Source organism: Colias philodice, chromosome 6 (assembly GCF_061535455.1).
Source record: "Colias philodice isolate Cphi_HAF_F1 chromosome 6, ilColPhil1 Martin Lab GWU primary, whole genome shotgun sequence".
In the NCBI taxonomy this organism is placed as follows: domain Eukaryota; kingdom Metazoa; phylum Arthropoda; class Insecta; order Lepidoptera; family Pieridae; genus Colias; species Colias philodice.
This window is the reverse complement of record NC_143091.1, coordinates 4,233,217-4,251,205: the sequence shown is the minus strand read 5'-3', so window position 1 is coordinate 4,251,205 and position 17,989 is coordinate 4,233,217. Positions and strand designations below refer to the sequence as shown.

The window sequence follows — 17,989 nt, the reverse complement described above, 5'->3', positions numbered from 1 at the left end:
GATAGTCCGGGATACATCGTCCATTTTTGCAAGTGATTACTATCAAGCTAATTTTTCGTGAGTAGCTTTATTTTGATGAGATGCCCAATAATTTCATGTGCGAAACTCTCGATTGTGGTAGCTACCAGAGGAAACAAGGATAAAATATTTTGATTTGATGGTTCTCAAATATTAATTACTAACTCAATGTTTTTTTTTTGTTCAATCTCAAGATAATTATCCAAATTATTCGAAAAAATATTTGTCCTACAAAATCTATGGTTTGATCAAAGAGTCCCCCTTTCCAATGTGTATCGATAACGAAGTCATCATATATGATTACTAACCAGCTGATTTTTTTATTTTCACTTATTTAATACTTATATAATTCAACAGACATATTGTCCTACAAATTGCGTAATAAATATTTGAGAACCGTCAAATCAAAAATTTTTATCCTTGTTACCTCTGTAAGCTACCATAATCGAGAGTTTCGTACATGAAATTATTGGGCATCTCATCAAAATAAAGCTACTCACGAAAAATTAGCTTGATAGTAATCACTTGCAAAAATGGGCGATGTATCCCGTACTATGACCGTTTTATTTATTATATTTCTGAATAAATTATTATTATTATTTTTTTTTAATTTTTGACACATTATGAAAAATACCTTGTTTTATCTTGTCATAATATTGAGATTGCTTTTTTGATTTGTTTTGATCATATAATATAAAAAAATGAAATAATATAATCCTTTCTGACTTAAATTCATTAATTAGATATATCATCAAATTGTAATCAGTGCTTAGTACTTTTAGAATTATACCAGATCAATTGATACTAGCGCGTAGATTGTAGATGACGTTCCCAAAAAGGATGGAGTTTTTCAATTGCTCGTGTGTTTTTTTTAATAAGTCCTCATTTTTGTGATGTTCATCGATAATTCTGGAAGTTTCTAACCGATTGACGTGATTATTTTTGGAAATTTTATAGAATTTTTTTGTTAATGATGAAATATATGATAGGTATGTTGGCTCGAGGCTTCTTATAAGCTAAGCGTCCATAAAATTTATAAGTAATATTTGTCACAGGAGAACCTATGATAAATTAATATAACCTCCTGATATAATCATAGATCACGCCATAAAAATTTGATACTATATAAAATCCAATTTTGTTTATAGTTACTTCTGTACTTGATATGAATTGAATGAAATATTACGGACATTTCATTCAAAATATAATATTACGAAATCCGTACTTTGTAGGTATTATAAACAGAAAATATATTTTTTTTATTTGTTTTGTCGATGTTTGTCAATTTTTTCTTTTCCAATAGAAAGTTTACTTATCCCTGAGCGAAAATGACAGAAATAATATTTTATTAAAGTTGTTGAAGATATGTGTACGTATAATTTAATAATATAAGCATGTTAAATAATTGCACGGAAATAAAATCTATAACTCTCTTCGAGCCAATTCGTAAATTGAGCCAGTTAACTTTCCGAGTATACATATTAGTAGTATCACAGACTAATAATAATATACTACGTATACAAGTAGTATCTACCCTTTGAAGATGACAAAAAATTACAGTATATTTTTCTTGAATTGTAATGATTTATTTTAGTACAATAATGTCCAGTAAACAACTCTTTGAAGATGACAAAAAATTACAGTATATTTTTCTTGAATTGTAATGATTTATTTTAGTACAATAATGTCCAGTAAACAACTCTTTGAAGATGACAAAAAATTACAGTATATTTTTCTTGAATTGTAATTATTTATTTTAGTACAATAATGTCCAGTAAACAACTCTTTGAAGATGACAAAAAATTACAGTATATTTTTCTTGAATTGTAATGATTTATTTTAGTACAATAATGTATATTATCTTCCCATGGTTAATAAATGAATGTTTTTTTGTTTATTTCATGCAAGTAATGAAGTCAATTTTATGTTTTTTTGTTGAAGAATTAAATTTCTTGACTTATTTTGATAGGATTTTATCTGGTAGATTGTAGAATCTTAAAAGGCACGTTAATATTTTTAATTTGCCACTTGGGTAACCATATTATCTTTGTCTTACACCACGTTACATTAAACTTAGGAACCACAATGAGCCAAACATAAATTTTGTTTGACTAAACCAAAACCAGATTGAAAACCAGAAAGAAAAGGAATGCGTGTAATTTTTTTATTTTATTACAGTACTCCTAAATTAATAATGCACATGCAAATCTTCGCTAATTGTCGTATTTCCGAAAACACTCGAATCATTGAATCGTAAGAGCCCTAAACAATGCACTTGCATTTTACACCTTGTTCAAAAGAAATAGAAGTCAATTCACGGTCAAAAACAAATCGGGCGGTAGGTGACGGTAGCCTGTCAGTCAAAAAACTGAAAAATCTGTCAGTCGTCTTTACATATTGGTGGTGACTGCACGTGTTCTCTCTGTGTGGAATTATATAGAGCTGCTATTACATACCCTTCTTGGTTTTGTTTTTAAAGATGAATTGAATTAATCGGTGAAATGATTTTCACAGATAGGAAGGCGAGTGGTGAGTAGGAAAAGTGAAAATGAAGAAGAGCATAATAAAAGTTCTGATGTATCTAAAATGTCAGAAATAAAGATAATCCCTGATCTTTATTGTTTTTATTATTATTTTTTTTTTTTAATGTGATTATTTTGAAGAATGATCAGTACTTTAAATACTTTTGAGCTGAGATTTTAATGATTAGATTTTTATGGTTTAAATGTAAACCTGTGTTTGAAAACAATATTTTATACAATATAAATGTTGTTTTATTTTAACCTTCTTTTCTTCCATCATTACACCAGCTTCAGTAAGACACTTTAAAAGTACTATAAAAATTTCCAAGTAAATTAATCCAACAAAGATATATTCGCAATCGTGGGGTTATCCTCGCTATTTACTTACAAGGAATTATCGAAACAAAATCGTCACTTACAAATCAATATTAATCTCTTTTTGCACACATCACATAATTTGACTAAATTATGCATGAAAAAAATGCATTTAACCACTCTATATAAATATCATCTTCGGACGCTCCGGGAATATGACAGTTGCCGAACAGTGACGAAGATTTCTATGCGCATTATTACTTTTGGAATACTGTACTTAACGTTATTACCTACTTATCTTTTGCGGGGACCCATGTTGATGGAATGTAACTTATCTCGATGACTTGTTAATTATTATGAGAGCTAAGTAATATGGCCCACGGGAAGTGACTGGGAATACTGACATCTTATTTTTAACTGTATATTTTAAAACATATGTGAAAATCAGCCATGAGAAAATACGTGAAGTAAGTACTGTTTTTATGAACCTTGATCACCTGATATCTAGAAATTGGCCCATTGACCAAGCTAGCGGGTAGGCGTACGATGGTAGCACATACTAACACTACCCAATCGTCCACATTCCATCCGTCAGAAAATAGGTGAGGTCTGGCGGCCCTGGGATCTTGTTCTAAAGAGCAAGAGCATTCTTTCGTAATCTTTTAGTGTAAACGAAAACTCGTATTCAGTGTTGTTCAGTATTAAAATGATATAATGTGCTTTAGATTGTAATTTATTGATTACCAATGAAACGATTTTCAAAGATTCAATCCTGTAAACTAACTTCGGAGTAATAGGTTGAGTAAGTTCTGAAACAGTTTTTTTTTATGACCATCAACATAATATGTAACATAATATGTCTTCTCGTGACCGTGCTCACACGTTCGGAACATATAATACATATTATGATACTATACGGATAAATAATATTATACTAGATTGATGTTAATTTATTCATATTTATGGCCGCTGTACACGGATAGAGTATACGGTTGAGTACTAACTATCCTACTTACTGTACTAATGTAGACACCCATTGGTAGAGTAGAGTGGCTAACACCGTGCGCAAGTTACTCTACCACTTTCCTTCCTCTTTGCATTCCATTATAAGAGCGTTTTCACATTATCCGATCCGATATCGGATATCATCATATATTCATACATTTTACTTCCCTCCGATATCGGATATCGGCTTTCGGCGTCCGATATCCGATATCGGATCGGATAATGTGAAAACGCTCTAAGACATAAGCTATACAGTCTGAAGATAAAGAATTCTTAAGAATTCCAAAGACCCATTCATTATAATTATCTAGCTGTCATCAAATCATTATACCTATCTTATTAACATTATACTATAATATAATCAAGATAAAATATAATCTCATTAAGCCTAACTACCTTTTATCGGCGGCTTGTCTACGTGAATGGCGGCGAAACGATTTTTTATGTACAATTTATTATACCTACATTATTATATTTTAGGTGCTTAATATCGTTTGCAGTTAAAACTGCAATATCTAGATTAAGACGAAGATGAAGTTACGGATACGGGCCTTAATGTAATTTACTTTTATGCGCATTATTACATTTGGAGTCTTAAAATATTTCATCAGCCAGTCATTGTAATAATCCCTGCGGTTTTATTGACGTGACAACGTCTTATAATTCGATAGAACCGGCTGCACGCACGAAAAAACATGACTCATGCGGCGTTACCTCGCACTGAGGCGTTCCATGTAAGGCTTGAAGTGCAAGCGAGAGCGCGGAACGAGCGACAAAGAAGCACAATCGGCCTTAAGGGGTTGTCACGTTCAACTATCGTCAGTAAACCGACTTTACAGACAACCAATTTTTTTTAATAACAAACTGCGTAAGAAGGAACCGCTGAACGTATTTTTACTTATGAGGTGTGATTGTAATCATCAGAATAATTTTTGGTAATGACATAGGCTACTTACTAACAGTCGAGTTTTTTGTTTTCAATAAAACAATATAATTTCCTATTACATTTGGTTATGGTATGGTTTATGATATTCATATAAAAGTAGCATGACTCTTTATTAAAAAGTAAAAGGAATCGTGCAATGCATTAAATTCAATTTCAAATATGAGAATTTTAATCGGTCATCTTATATAATAATAAAAAATAATGTGTGTGCCGAGAACACGTGTGTGAACAGAAGTGAAACGTCTTTGGCAAGATTCGAAGATACCAAAATCGCCGCCTTACTCCATGACGCGACTTGAAATTTTAACTCTCAACGCGCCTAAAGAAGTTTCACTTCAAAAATGCATCGCGTTTGAAATAATAAGTGTATTATGTGGTAAATACTTTTGTGGTAATTCTTAATCCCTGGACTATTTTGACACAATATACGACTAATCTTAGCGACTAAAGCTCTAGTCTTAAGTACAAAATTTCATATCCAGCTGTAAATTAGTGAAATTGTTCAAAGCATTACTAAAAATAAAATACTAAAATTTCGTTACGTAAATTAAAAAAAAGACGGGTTGCACTCCGGGAGTGCCGGCAGAAGTGAAAACTTGATTATTAACGTTGAGCATGTTTGATATTTTGGAATGGTAGGTATCCGTCTTAACGCTTTTTCGATCAGGTCACGTGTCCTGACGCGAGTTTAAGATTTTATACCCAACGCCGCTAAAGAAGTTTTCACTTCAAAAAATATTCGAGGTAATATTCAAAGTTAAAAAAATTAAATGTAAAAATGTTTTGGTGAAAATCGTGAAAACCTATTTTTAAACATTTGCCACGATTTTTTTGGACTTTTTTTAACTTACTTCTTTTGGTATTAAATCTTAAACTCGCGTCAGGACACGTGACCTGATCGAAAAAGCGTAAGACGGATGGAGAGTAGACAGCTATCCCCTCTCTACTACGCGCGTTTTCACTTCCGCCGGCACTCCCGGAGTGCAACCCGTCTTTTTTTTCCAAGTACTGGAATAACGGAAAATATTTTTACGAAGACTTTCATTAGTTTTGAACAATTTTATCAATATACGGCTGGGTAGAAATATTTGTCACATGTGAGCGAACCCTTAGCAAAAAATCATAAGATTAAGCCAATTAGTATCGATAGCGGATTCTCTTCTTTAGTGCTTCTGCCATTCGTCTATTGGCCATGGATTGATAAGATAACAAAGATAATTCGGAGATAGTCTTAATTATAAAAATCGATTGCTCTGTCTGCAGTGCCGTCTTTCAAATGCCGTCGTCAAAATGAAGTTTCTAGTGATATTATCCGCCCTAGTTGCATGTGAGTAAACATTTTTACTTCAAACGTATGTATCTCTATATTTCTCTCTTTTCATTAACTCTTCACTTTATTTGAGTGTGCTGCGAAGTAAGTTTTGGTATCTGAAATATTTGACAAAAATCTTTTTTCTGACAGTTAAATCACTACTTAGTATAAAACAAAGTCGCTTTCTCTGTCCCTATGTATGCTTAAATCTTTAAAACTACGCAACGGATTTTAATGTGGTTTTTAATAGACAGAGTAATTCAAGAGGAAGGTTTTAGTATATAATTTATTATGTTTTAGACAAAGCGGGCGAAGCCGCGGGCGGAAAGCTAGTTTAGCTATAAAAAGGACTCACTGAAAACGCAAAACCATTCGTAACGTTAGAAGTGAACGTTAATATCTGTCAGAATTTGACCAGTTTAAATTTCCCTAATAGAAAGCTTAATAATCTAGAAGTATATGTATATTTTATTATTATTTATTTGTTTCTAAAATGATAATATAAGCAAACAGCGTAAACCCGTCAAAATATTATGTGATAAGGTATCAAAAATCCGATTCATATATTTTGATTATTAATCACCGCACCTGTAAAACCCACCCACTATGCTGAAAATAAGAAAATATACGTGAATGCCTGGAAATATGAAAAAAATGGGCCACAATACTCGGCTCTTCATTCATTAGTAATAACAGATCTAACCTATTTAATAAAGGGAAATTATAAAACGAGCAACTAAAAAAAACTTAGTGATTATCTAGATTTCCGCCCGCGTCTTCGCCCCGTTTTCGAAGAAAAATTAAAAATTTGAGTAATTAAAACTTTGTGCCTAAGTAGTAAGTTAATACTCACATAGTAATGTGAGCGACTAAATATATACGGTCGAATTGAGAACCTTCTCCTTTTTTTTTAAGTCAGTTAATATTACAGAGAGGGCAATTTAAATTTGACAGTTATAGACATAGACGATTATTCAATTGAGGTGTACCGTGTATATATGTATGTACTTATACGTACTTTTATTTATATTGTTATATAGTGTATCTAAATATACCATACATTATTGAATATTTCACAGTTTTCCTTGCCTTGTTTTTAGTCACCCACGTTTATATATTTTTTTTACAAAAGTTATTTTAATGGTTTCAGTGTGTGCTGGTGACGCCATCCCCACCATACCATGGGAGAACAGTCACTATGTAGAGGGTGAAAGTTCTTTGGACGCAAGGAATGGGGCTAACAATGAGTACTGGCTTTTCACTAGGTAATTATTTACTTATATGTAACTAAATTTAAATTCATAAAAGGCTTTAAGATCGTGCAAAAGTCAATTGATTTTTTTTTATTTTTTTTTATAATTTATTATTGATTTTACAATTTATCTGCTCAATCGATTAAATAAAACATCGCGAAGAAACATACATATCTAGAGCAAAAAGTTTTACGACATGAGACAAAACGTCATATGAAGTGATCACAATGAATATTACTTGAATCATTCAGTGAATGTATTTACTTTTTATTACAGACGTAATCCAAACCATCACCAACTTCTGAGAATAAACGACAACAACTCCGTGAGGAACTCTAACTACAACAGGGACCGCCCTCTTACGGTTGTTGTTCACGGATGGAACGGCAATGGAAACTCCGCACGTCTTGCCATTGATGCCTTGCTACACGAGGGTGACAATAACGTTATTTCACTAGATTGGAGCATAGTAGCTAGTGGTCCTTACACCAATGTTGTTAGAAATGTGCCCAGCGTGGGCCAACATCTTGGCAACTTCGTGCAATGGTTAATCAACAATCACGGTGGCAATTGGAACAACGTACACTTAATTGGCGCTAGTTTGGGTGCTCACGTTATTGGCAATGCAGGACGTACCGTTCGTCGCCGTATTGCGCGCATTTCGGGTACGAATTACGATATCTACTTATAAATAATTATATTGTTGGACAGATCAACTACCTATATGATATAAGAATCCCATAAAAACAATGCTTGTAAAAAAAATTGTTGCAACCAACCACATAACATTCTTTAGTGACCATATCACTTGAGAGAAATCTTCTATATTTTAAATGAATAAAGCAATAAACTATTACTTTAATTAAAATATTAAATTAGATTGTTTTAATTTATTTTTCATTACGTATGTCTAGATTGAATAAAGATAAACTTGATTTTTAAACTTCAGGTCTGGATCCAGCTGGTCCCCAATGGAGCGATAACTCCAATGCCTTGAACCGGAATGATGCCGTATATGTCGAATGCATCCACACCGATGGTGGTCTCTTGGGTATCTTCGACCCGATCTGTGACGCTAATTTCTATCCCAATGGTGGTACCAACCGCCAACCTGGCTGCTCTCTCAGCAACTGCTCCCACGTCCGTGCATATGAACTGTTCGCAGCAAGCGTAAGATACAATAATTTCATTGGAAGACGATGCGCCGATCTGAACGAGGCACGCAACAATAGCTGCACTGGAGCTAACTTCCTTATGGGCAACACTGACTTCAGTAAGCGAGGGTAAGTTTAACTTCGCTTGACCAAATCCTGATTCTTATAGTTTCCAGGATGAATGTTATTGTTGTTTAGACGATAAAGACGTTAACACACTCAATGCAGACACAATTTTGTCTGTTGCACGTATTACTTTATTTCATAACTTAAAAAAATCTTTAAATAGAAAAGGTATCATAAATCGGTTCTTTTTTTATATTTCAGAAGTGGACTATACGGCCTTTCAACTGGTTCCGAATGGCCTTTCTAAAAAATCATTTATGCTGAATTATGGGACTATAGTGATAGGAGATATTAACAGTACCTAATACTAATTGTGCCAAAAAATTAAAAACTATAGAACAATGACCATTTTAATTGTTATATTTCCAAATAAATTATTACTTAAAACTTGTATTATTTTTTAATTTCTGACACATTATGTTTTCTTGTCATGTTGCATCCGGACTCTCGCAAGTAAATGTGGGGCAATGTGTTGCATGAGCCTTAGCAGGTCCAGGTCAGCAAGCTACACGAGTTTTACATCCAGACTCTCGATTTATTGGTGTCTATAGTTGCCTGTTATAAGATGGTGGTGATTGAAGTGACAACGTTAGACTACTAAGCGTGACTCTATGCGCCTAGCTATTTTAGGAATAACTTTCATTATTTATATCTTGCTTTTATAATATGTTTTCAAATTCAATTGAAGTTTAGCAATTATTTGATTTATAAGTGTTATTTTTTTGAAAAAAAAATTGAGATAAAAGGATATTTTTATTAGTTTTTATAATAGATTATGATACATATACCTACACATCACACTGTAAAGTTTAGTTAGTGAATGCAATATTGCTACACATACTTTTTTAGTGAGAAGGCTTTTTAGTCAGAAAAAATTTTTAGTAGGTACTAAAGCGTAAAAAAAAAGAGACCGCAGACTATGCAGGTTTTTCTTTACTCCGCGGTCGAAGTCGCTAGTGAAAAGCTAGTGTATAAACATCGAAATATGGCTTGAATGGCTTGATTTGCTCTGAAATTAGGCCCTAGATAGGCGGCTGACGTAAAACAAGCAACGCAAGTTCGAATGCGGACTCACAATATTTTCTTCAAATAATTAGAATAAAATATATGAAAAATATATATATAATATATATATATATATATATATATATATATATATATATATATATATATATATATATATATATATATGTGAAATGTGAAAGACTTATTTAATGCATGAGTGCCACAGGATAACACTTTGAAAATATCATTACGCTTGATAACATCAGTATTATCTTGCGCATCCTTTGATATGATCTATCTATCCAAAGTTTCGATATGCCAATAATATCGCAAATTGCCTATTTAATAATATAGAAATACAACACAGTGATTAGACATACAGATATTTAAAAGATAGACGCGTAGAAATAAAGATCCATTAATGTTTTGAGAGCATCTTTATGACAATGAAAGTGCTTGTTGCTTTGTTGGTTTACGTAGTACGTAAGTAAATAATCAATAATTTGGAAAATCCAAAAGTGCACGCCTCATAATTTTTTTTTAATAAATATTTTTAATTATTATTTTTGTTTATTTAATAACAATTATACCACATCGAATCAGACCCTGAAAAATGAAAGGGTTCTATTCCTGAGCATACTCAAGCGTAAGAGAAAAAAAAAGACTCGATTAGTAAAGTATTTCGGTCGCTATCGTGTTAACAAGAAAAAGGATCCGCACATACAGACACACGGACGTCCAAGACAGAACTTTTTTAAACTGTTTTTTAACTAGTTTAAATAACAATAAAACCGGCCAAGTGCGAGTCGGGCTCGCGCACAAAGGGTTCCGTAGCAGCAAATATAATAAATTACAGTTAAATCAACCTATCTCAAAAACTATAAGAGATACTTTGATCAAACCAAAAATCGTTGAAAGAGTTAATTAGCATGCATCACCTCTATTTTTTTTAGAATTTTATACCCCGTAGTTATAAAAATAGAGGGGGGGGGACATACTTTTTACGACTTTGAGAGCTGATATCTCAAAAACCGTTCACTTTAAGAAAAATGTTTTTTAGAAAACTTTATATCATTTTAAAAGACCTTTCCATTGATACCCCACACGGGTATGTACATCGAAAAAAAAAATTTCATCCCTCAGTTACATGTATGGGGGGCCCCACCCCCAATTCTTTTTTTTACTATTTAGTGTCATATTTTTGTAGCGGTTCATACAACACATATTCCCATCAAATTTCATCACTGTAGTACTTATAGTTTCCGAGTAAATCGGCTGTGACAGACGGACAGACGGACAGACGGACAGACGGACATGACGAAACTATAAGGGTTCCGTTTTTGCCATTTTGGCTACGGAACCCTAAAAATGACATCAAAAATATCATGAACGTTAAAAATAGTGTTTTTTCTTAATATGTGTGTGTATGTATTATCTTACAAGTGCAATGTATGATACATAAAGACATTTTAAGTTTGAAAAATCAGATGTTTTGCGCGAAGCGACAGTAGTACCCACCTCAACGCTTCGCTTATGAGGCGTGCAATAGAGGGTAATACTTTACTATTGGGTAAATATAATCAAAATTATTTGTAATTTATCATATTAAGCAAATTGTGTCTCCCGGTGTAGCTCAGAAGCCCTTTTTTCCACGTTATTTTAAGTAAATTGTAAAATTTCTGAGTGTACCTTATATAACTTGACTCCAAATTTTCTAGAAAGAAATAAAGGTAAACTTAGCCTGATTGTATATGTGTAGGAACGTAATAATTTTCAGGCGTATACTATCCAAATATTGCGTATTAAAATTGTGTAAAAAAGACATTTAAAGAAAAAATAAATTATAGTGTGTGCTGGTAACGCGATTCCGAGCAAACCAGGGGACAACAGTCACTATGTAGAGGGGGTGAGCCGCTACGTGTGGATATCCGACGGTGAGGGAGTACCCCACCTTGTTGATCTTGAAGAAACAGTAGATGAAAGCTTTTTAAACGCTAGAAATGGTGCTAACAATGCATACTGGCTATTCACGAGGTAATATTTTATATATTAGTGATATATTACTATTACATGTTAGCTTATGTATGAAGTTGAAACCTAAAAGTAGGTACATGATAAATTTCAGACGCAATCCACTCAGCCAGCAAGTACTGACACATAATGATAATAATTCTGTAAGGAAATCGAACTATAACGATACCACCCCTCTCATAGTTATTGTGCATGGGTGGCAAAGCAATGGAAATTCACCCATCAATCCTCTGATCCGAGATGCGTTGCTCCATGTTGGTGACTTCAATGTTATCGTCGTAGACTGGCATAAGGTCGCTAATACTTTTTACACCACCTCCGTCAAAGCGGTCCCTGGTATTGGTCAACATCTGGGCAAATTCGTGCAATGGTTGATTGATAACCACGGAGGGGATTGGGATAAGGTGCACTTTATTGGCTTCAGCTTGGGCGCACACGTTGTTGGTAATGCGGGACGAACTATCGGCGGAAGTGTTAGGCGTATTACTGGTTTGTTATCTCATAATTTTCAGTATTTTGTTCCACTCTTCCTTTAATTTACTTGGTGAAAACTATCATAATAAACTAGCTTTCTTCCGTGCTCATAGAAAACTGGAATGAAATGTTTTACCACGTAACCTAGCCATTTAAACAATCTCCACACAAAAAATATTCCATTAATTACTCCTTTATGATGTGAAAGTCCAACAAAAAAATAAAATACCTTTTATAATTAAGGTCTGGACCCTGCTGGACCCACATGGAGTGGAAACTCTGAGGCTCTTAAACGCAGTGACGGAGGCTATGTAGAATGCATCCATACAGATGGTGGTCTTCTGGGTACTTTCCATACTATCAGTCACTCTGACTTCTATCCCAATGGTGGAGGTAACCCTCAACCTGGCTGCATCATCAGCACCTGTTCACACAGCCGCTCTTATGAGCTCTTTGCTGATACTCTCCGATATCATATGAATGGGAGGAGATGTTCAAATCTAAATGAAGCTCGCAACAAAAAATGCGCAGGCGCATATTTTCCAATGGGTAACACAGATTTCAACAAGCAATCGTAAGTTTATCCTATTCTGATACATTTTAGAAATTAGCATAATTTTCTAGGCATAATATAAATAATTGACATTTTCTTTGCAAGCATTAGAATAAGATCGTTTTATATTAAATAAAAAACTAGGTACCTATCTATTTTTTTTCAGGAGTGGAATATTTGGCCTTATAACTGGTTCTAAGTCGCCTTTTTAAAAAGTCACCAATTACTGCTCAATCATCGTGACCATAATTTTACCTAGTCACAAATATCACAATCAATTTGTTATGGAAATGAAGTAAACAAAGCTGTGAAATTTGGCTAATATTTTATTAACAGGATAAAATATATTCAAACGTGATTATTTTTTAATTTTATCTTTCTTAAATTATTATCCAAATTGGTTACGATCATATACGACTCATTTATGCTATAATCAAGTATATATTTTTCAGTTTAATATAAGCACCTACATTCAATAGTTTCAAAAATAATAATAATGAATATTAATATAATTTAGTGAAAAGAGTTTGTACATCGACAGTACCATAATATGCACAGATTACCGTTTAATTATTGTGTATTTTAATTTCAAATGTTTACTATTTTGTAAATGTTTAGTTGCAATGTATTTCAAGCTATTAACAACTAAAATGGCGAAAACAACTTACTTATATAATTGATTGCAAATCAAATGTATTTGATAAAATTATAGATATTATCTTATATATAAAATTCTCGTGTCACAATGTTAGTCTGCATACTCCTCCGAAACGGGTGGACCGATTCTCATGAAATTTTCTGTGCATATCGGGTAAGTCTGAGAATCGGCCAACATCTATTTTTCATATGTACCACGGGCGAAGCCGGGGCGGACCGCTAGTAACGTATAATAAAATAGGCATTACAAGTACATTCAGATAACAATATTGCTGCTAAATATCATAATGTGTAATTAATAATACATGGCTTAAGTTTTATCGATTTATTGCTGATATTCTGTTATGATTATATTTAAAAAAATATTTGACACATTTTTTAATTACTATTCGTATAATAACAAGATTTTCAAATAAATATTACTGGATAGTTAAATAAATTAGATTAATTGGCACTTAATATAAATGCTTCAATACGGACTCTGCGACTGTGTTTTCTTTGTGAAAATGGGCGTAATTTGAATGAAAGAACATCACTTGACTGTAAAAGTAAATTATTATAATCTTCTGAGTAACAAATGGACATGATCCTTTAACTTTATTACAAGAATTTAGAAAATTATCTGAGAATGTTATTAGGAGAATAATTTATTATTATATTAATAGCTGCCTAGAAAGCTTAAAGGATTTAGCGCGAATAAAGAAAAATAAATATTTTTGACATTTTCTTTACGGAAACGAGTAGATAAATGCATCGAATAATAATTATAATTTACAAGCCAAGTACTACTTTACTCTGCATTGTTTCCTTTAGTAAGCGATCAACAACCTTTTGAGAGCGTATTTCAAATATTTCTTTATCTTTAATCGAGATTAAAAAATGAAAAATAAGTAAAGTAAGAAAAATGTTGTGTGGTTTTATGAAACCACGGTAAAAGTGAAACTTGCACAAAATTATCGTATTTGTACGATAATTATTATCGTACGGTTCGACCGTCACGCGACATGCGCTACACAGACCAAAAAGTTTGAGACGATGTAATAAAAGTTTCACTTTAATAATTTCGTGAAAAAAGAAATTTTATGAATACATACTATGATTATTTATTTTATTTGTAATTATTTGTCGTACCAAAATAACAACATACAACACAAAAATGCTACAAAAAGCATTTGGCTACCTACAGCCTACAGGAAGTAAAAACATTAGCTTCGAGTATTTTTAAATTTTCGAAATATACACAACAATATAAACAAATTGTAATGTGTAACTCATGCATAAATTCTTCAATACTAAATAATAAGTATACCAATGGAAGGGTTGCAATAAAATCAATTCCATTTCCCAATAATTGACGTAGTATATAGGAAAACTATTAATTTACACTCAAGGTATCCGCGAAAACATGTAAAAAAAAATATTTTTTGAAGGCAGTTAAATAGATATGAAGGACGAAAGAAGTCATGCTATTTAAGCTTTTAACGAAAATATTATACATAATTATTATACAGGGTTACTTGTAAAACACCGGCAACCTCGCAGGACAAGATAGCTAACATCATAAGTAACAACATTAATTGTTCTACGACTTTTGATAATTTGTTAGATTTTATTTTCATACAAAAATAAATATTCATTTAATTTTCCGTTTAAATATTATAAACTCTTCGCCTCCCAAAAATTACGTAAACAAAAAGCGAACGAGAGGGGGAAGGGGGCGTCGCGTCGTCCATCCGATAATGAATAGAACATAGACTTACAAATGTTAGGAGAGTACAATAAAAGTTTAAAAAATCATTTAAAAATAATTTATTGCGTTATGCCAAAAGTCGTAGAACAAATGTTGTTACTTATGATGTTAGCTATCTTGTCCTGCGAGGTTGCTGGTGTTTTACAAGTAACCCTGTATATTTTTCATAAGCCATGCAAATATTTCTAGAACGCATAAATAGGTACATAGAAACAAAGACGATATTAAAATAAATGTTTATTATCCAATCTGATTAACAAAAAAACAATTATCGTTGATAATAATTATTAGATAATTCAAAGATATACCCACAAATAAAAACGAATGGCTCGTGCTTAACCTACCGTCTGCGAAAAATGAAGCTCCTCGTGGTGCTTACATCCCTCGTAGCATGTAAGTAAAATAGCATCAGTTATTTGTACAACAATAGACAATATACGTAATTAACTATCATTTTTGTTTTCGTAGTGTGCGCTGGAGGCAGAATTTCCTCCACGCCAGGTGATAATAGTCACTATGTAGAAGGAGTTAGCCGCTACATTTGGATGCCCGATGGTGACGACGTTCCACATATTGTTGACTTACATGCACCGGCTTCGGACGCTGTAGGCCTTAATGGAGCTAATAATGAATATTGGCTCTATACAAGGTATTTGCGATCGTATTTATTCTTATCAATATGGACGCTATAGAAGGAATCGCTATAATAAACACAATGATTTTATTTTTCAGACGCAATCCCCACAATCACCAAGTTTTAAGGCACAACGACCAGAATTCCATTCGAAATTCTAACTTTAATCCCAATAGGCCCATCAAAGCTATAGTTCACGGTTGGAACAGCAAAGGGACTTCAAAAATGAATCCCCAAATTCGGGATGCCTTACTCCAAATCGACGATTTTAATGTTATAATCGTTGACTGGCGTAGAGCAGCTATGGGCACATACACGACATCAGTACGTGCTGTTCCCAGCGTTGGCCAACATCTCGGACAGTACGTACTTACTAAGTATAATCCATTTCGTTTTATAGAAATCAATTGTTGTGTTAATACATTTGTTTTATTATTTCAGATTCCTGCAATGGCTGATCAACAATTTCGGCGGTAACTGGAACAATGTACATTTAGTTGGATTCAGTTTGGGAGCTCACGTTGTTGGAAACGCAGGCAGGACAGTAAACAACCGAGTTGGACGTATTACAGGTAAGAAGTGGAAATATTTTGTCACCGACTCATAGTCCACATTATTTTATATTTGGGTGTGTCAAATAATCTTTATCTTCTCTATCAGGTCTTGACCCTGCTGGTCCTCAATGGGGCAGAAACTCGAATGCTCTTAGAAAAAGCGACGGCGTGTACGTAGAATCGATCCACACTGACGGAGGCCTGTTGGGTATTTTCGATCCGATTTCTGACGCTGATTTTTACCCCAACGGTGGAAGGAACCGTCAGCCCGGTTGCTTGGTGAGCACGTGCTCTCACAGCCGAGCATACGAGTTGTTCGCTGCTAGTGTTGTGTACAGAACCCGCTTCAATGGACAAAAGTGCGGCAACCTTAACGACGCTCAGAGGAACCGATGCACAGGATCCACACTGCGTATGGGTAGCGCTGATCTAAATAAGCGAGGGTTCGTATATTTTCCTTTTTTAATTTTATTATACTATAAAAAGGGGACAGGTTAGTTTATTGGTAAAAAAATTGGTCCCTTTATTATAGTCATTCTACGCTGATATTTAATCCATACTAATATTATAAATGCGAAAGTAACTCTGTTTGTCTGTCTGTTACTCAATCACGCCTAAACTACTGAACCAATTTTCATGAAATTTGGTATGGAGATATTTTGATACCCGAGAAAGGACATAGGCTACTTTTTATCTCGGGAAAATGACGCAATCCCGGAAATCTCACGGGAACGGGAACTATGCGGGTTTTTCATTGACTGCGCGGGCGACGCTGCGGGTGGAAAGCTAGTATAACATATAATAACAATGCCTCATTTAAAAAAGCTTATTGTAAATGAAATAAAATGTATTTGGTTTCCAGTTCTTATAATATTTCACGCAATAATAGCTTTGATTTGACTAGATTAATCTTATATGAATATACTTTAATATATTTTTATTGTTATTACAGATCTGGACTCTATGCACTCAGCACTGGATCAAAATGGCCTTTCTAAGAATTAGAAAAGACATCTCTTTTACTAATCTTGAATATGCTGAATACTGATGAAACTCTGACACTGAAAAGACTATTCAAATAAATTATTTCAATATTTTTTTTCCTCCTTCCTCTTGAATCACTCTATCTATTAAAAAAAACCGCATCAAAATCCGTTGCGTAGTTTTAAAGATTTAAGCATACATAGGGGCAGAGAAAGCGACTTTGTTTTATACTACTAGTAGTGATTTCATCCCCTGTTTTATTATATGATGTTATATTTCTAAAACAACATAAACCTAACCTGACTCAAATTACATAATTATCAATCTGATGTGATGGGCTATCTTCACAAGGGGTAACGATGGGCGAGTAGAGGCAATCGATAGCGTAGAGAGCTTGACTGTATATTGTAGATGTTTATTCGTTATCAGTTATCACCGTAATGGTGGCCACATCGTCGATTATTTGTTGGGCTAACGCTCTCGATTGTGAAGAGAGCCCATATAAACAATCTTATGATATGCTGCCATATTATAACCGTAACCATGAATTTTCAAAACAATAAATCGTTGAAATGTTAGCGCAATCCACCAATCAATTGCGAGTTTTTGCTTCGAAAATATTGATACCTATTACCTACCCAAAAATATTATTTGAACCTTAACTGCGTCTCATCAAATAATATAAAAATAATTGAA

General features: G+C 33.3%; 3 protein-coding genes across 4 annotated transcripts; all 3 read left to right on the top strand.

Moving 5' to 3' along the window:
• Positions 1 to 3,526: 3,526 nt before the first annotated feature.
• LOC149487628 (lipase member I-like) lies at positions 3,527 to 8,992 on the top strand. The gene is made up of 6 exons (XM_089695873.1): positions 3,527 to 3,657; positions 6,070 to 6,133; positions 7,269 to 7,383; positions 7,648 to 8,036; positions 8,321 to 8,654; positions 8,853 to 8,992. The coding sequence occupies exons 2-6, from the start codon at positions 6,097 to 6,099 to the stop codon at positions 8,896 to 8,898; spliced, it is 921 nt and encodes a 306-aa protein (XP_089551999.1). The 5' UTR covers positions 3,527 to 3,657; positions 6,070 to 6,096; the 3' UTR covers positions 8,899 to 8,992.
• Positions 8,993 to 10,102: 1,110 nt separating this feature from the next.
• LOC149487627 (pancreatic triacylglycerol lipase-like) lies at positions 10,103 to 12,926 on the top strand. Its single transcript, XM_089696203.1, has 5 exons — positions 10,103 to 10,139; positions 11,504 to 11,690; positions 11,782 to 12,176; positions 12,405 to 12,735; positions 12,881 to 12,926. The coding sequence occupies exons 1-5, from the start codon at positions 10,103 to 10,105 to the stop codon at positions 12,924 to 12,926; spliced, it is 996 nt and encodes a 331-aa protein (XP_089552329.1).
• Positions 12,927 to 13,787: 861 nt separating this feature from the next.
• LOC149487626 (pancreatic triacylglycerol lipase-like) lies at positions 13,788 to 17,404 on the top strand. Of its 2 annotated transcripts, XM_089696201.1 has the most exons (7): positions 13,788 to 13,919; positions 15,413 to 15,514; positions 15,590 to 15,770; positions 15,854 to 16,117; positions 16,197 to 16,327; positions 16,416 to 16,752; positions 17,262 to 17,404. In XM_089696201.1, exons 2-7 carry the CDS (start codon positions 15,478 to 15,480, stop codon positions 17,305 to 17,307), a joined length of 996 nt encoding a protein of 331 aa, XP_089552327.1. In that variant the 5' UTR covers positions 13,788 to 13,919; positions 15,413 to 15,477; the 3' UTR covers positions 17,308 to 17,404. The 2 variants fall into 2 exon arrangements, with proteins under 2 accessions (XP_089552327.1, XP_089552328.1); XM_089696202.1 differs by lacking the exon at positions 15,413 to 15,514.
• Positions 17,405 to 17,989: the final 585 nt, after the last annotated feature.

What these genes read in the sequence shown, in the direction of transcription:
- LOC149487628 (XM_089695873.1), top strand. Translation starts at nt 6,097, where the DNA reads ATGAAGTTTCTAGTGATATTATCCGCCCTAGTTGCAT. An exon ending in ATTATCCGCCCTAGTTGCAT is followed by an intron (nt 6,134 to 7,268) that starts GTGAGTAAACAT and finishes TAATGGTTTCAG; the next exon opens with TGTGTGCTGGTGACGCCATC. An exon ending in CCGTATTGCGCGCATTTCGG is followed by an intron (nt 8,037 to 8,320) that starts GTACGAATTACG and finishes TTTAAACTTCAG; the next exon opens with GTCTGGATCCAGCTGGTCCC.
- LOC149487627 (XM_089696203.1), top strand. Translation starts at nt 10,103, where the DNA reads ATGAAAGTGCTTGTTGCTTTGTTGGTTTACGTAGTAC. An exon ending in TTTGTTGGTTTACGTAGTAC is followed by an intron (nt 10,140 to 11,503) that starts GTAAGTAAATAA and finishes AATAAATTATAG; the next exon opens with TGTGTGCTGGTAACGCGATT. An exon ending in AAGTGTTAGGCGTATTACTG is followed by an intron (nt 12,177 to 12,404) that starts GTTTGTTATCTC and finishes TTTATAATTAAG; the next exon opens with GTCTGGACCCTGCTGGACCC.
- LOC149487626 (XM_089696201.1), top strand. Translation starts at nt 15,478, where the DNA reads ATGAAGCTCCTCGTGGTGCTTACATCCCTCGTAGCAT. An exon ending in GAATATTGGCTCTATACAAG is followed by an intron (nt 15,771 to 15,853) that starts GTATTTGCGATC and finishes TTTATTTTTCAG; the next exon opens with ACGCAATCCCCACAATCACC. An exon ending in GTTGGCCAACATCTCGGACA is followed by an intron (nt 16,118 to 16,196) that starts GTACGTACTTAC and finishes TTATTATTTCAG; the next exon opens with ATTCCTGCAATGGCTGATCA.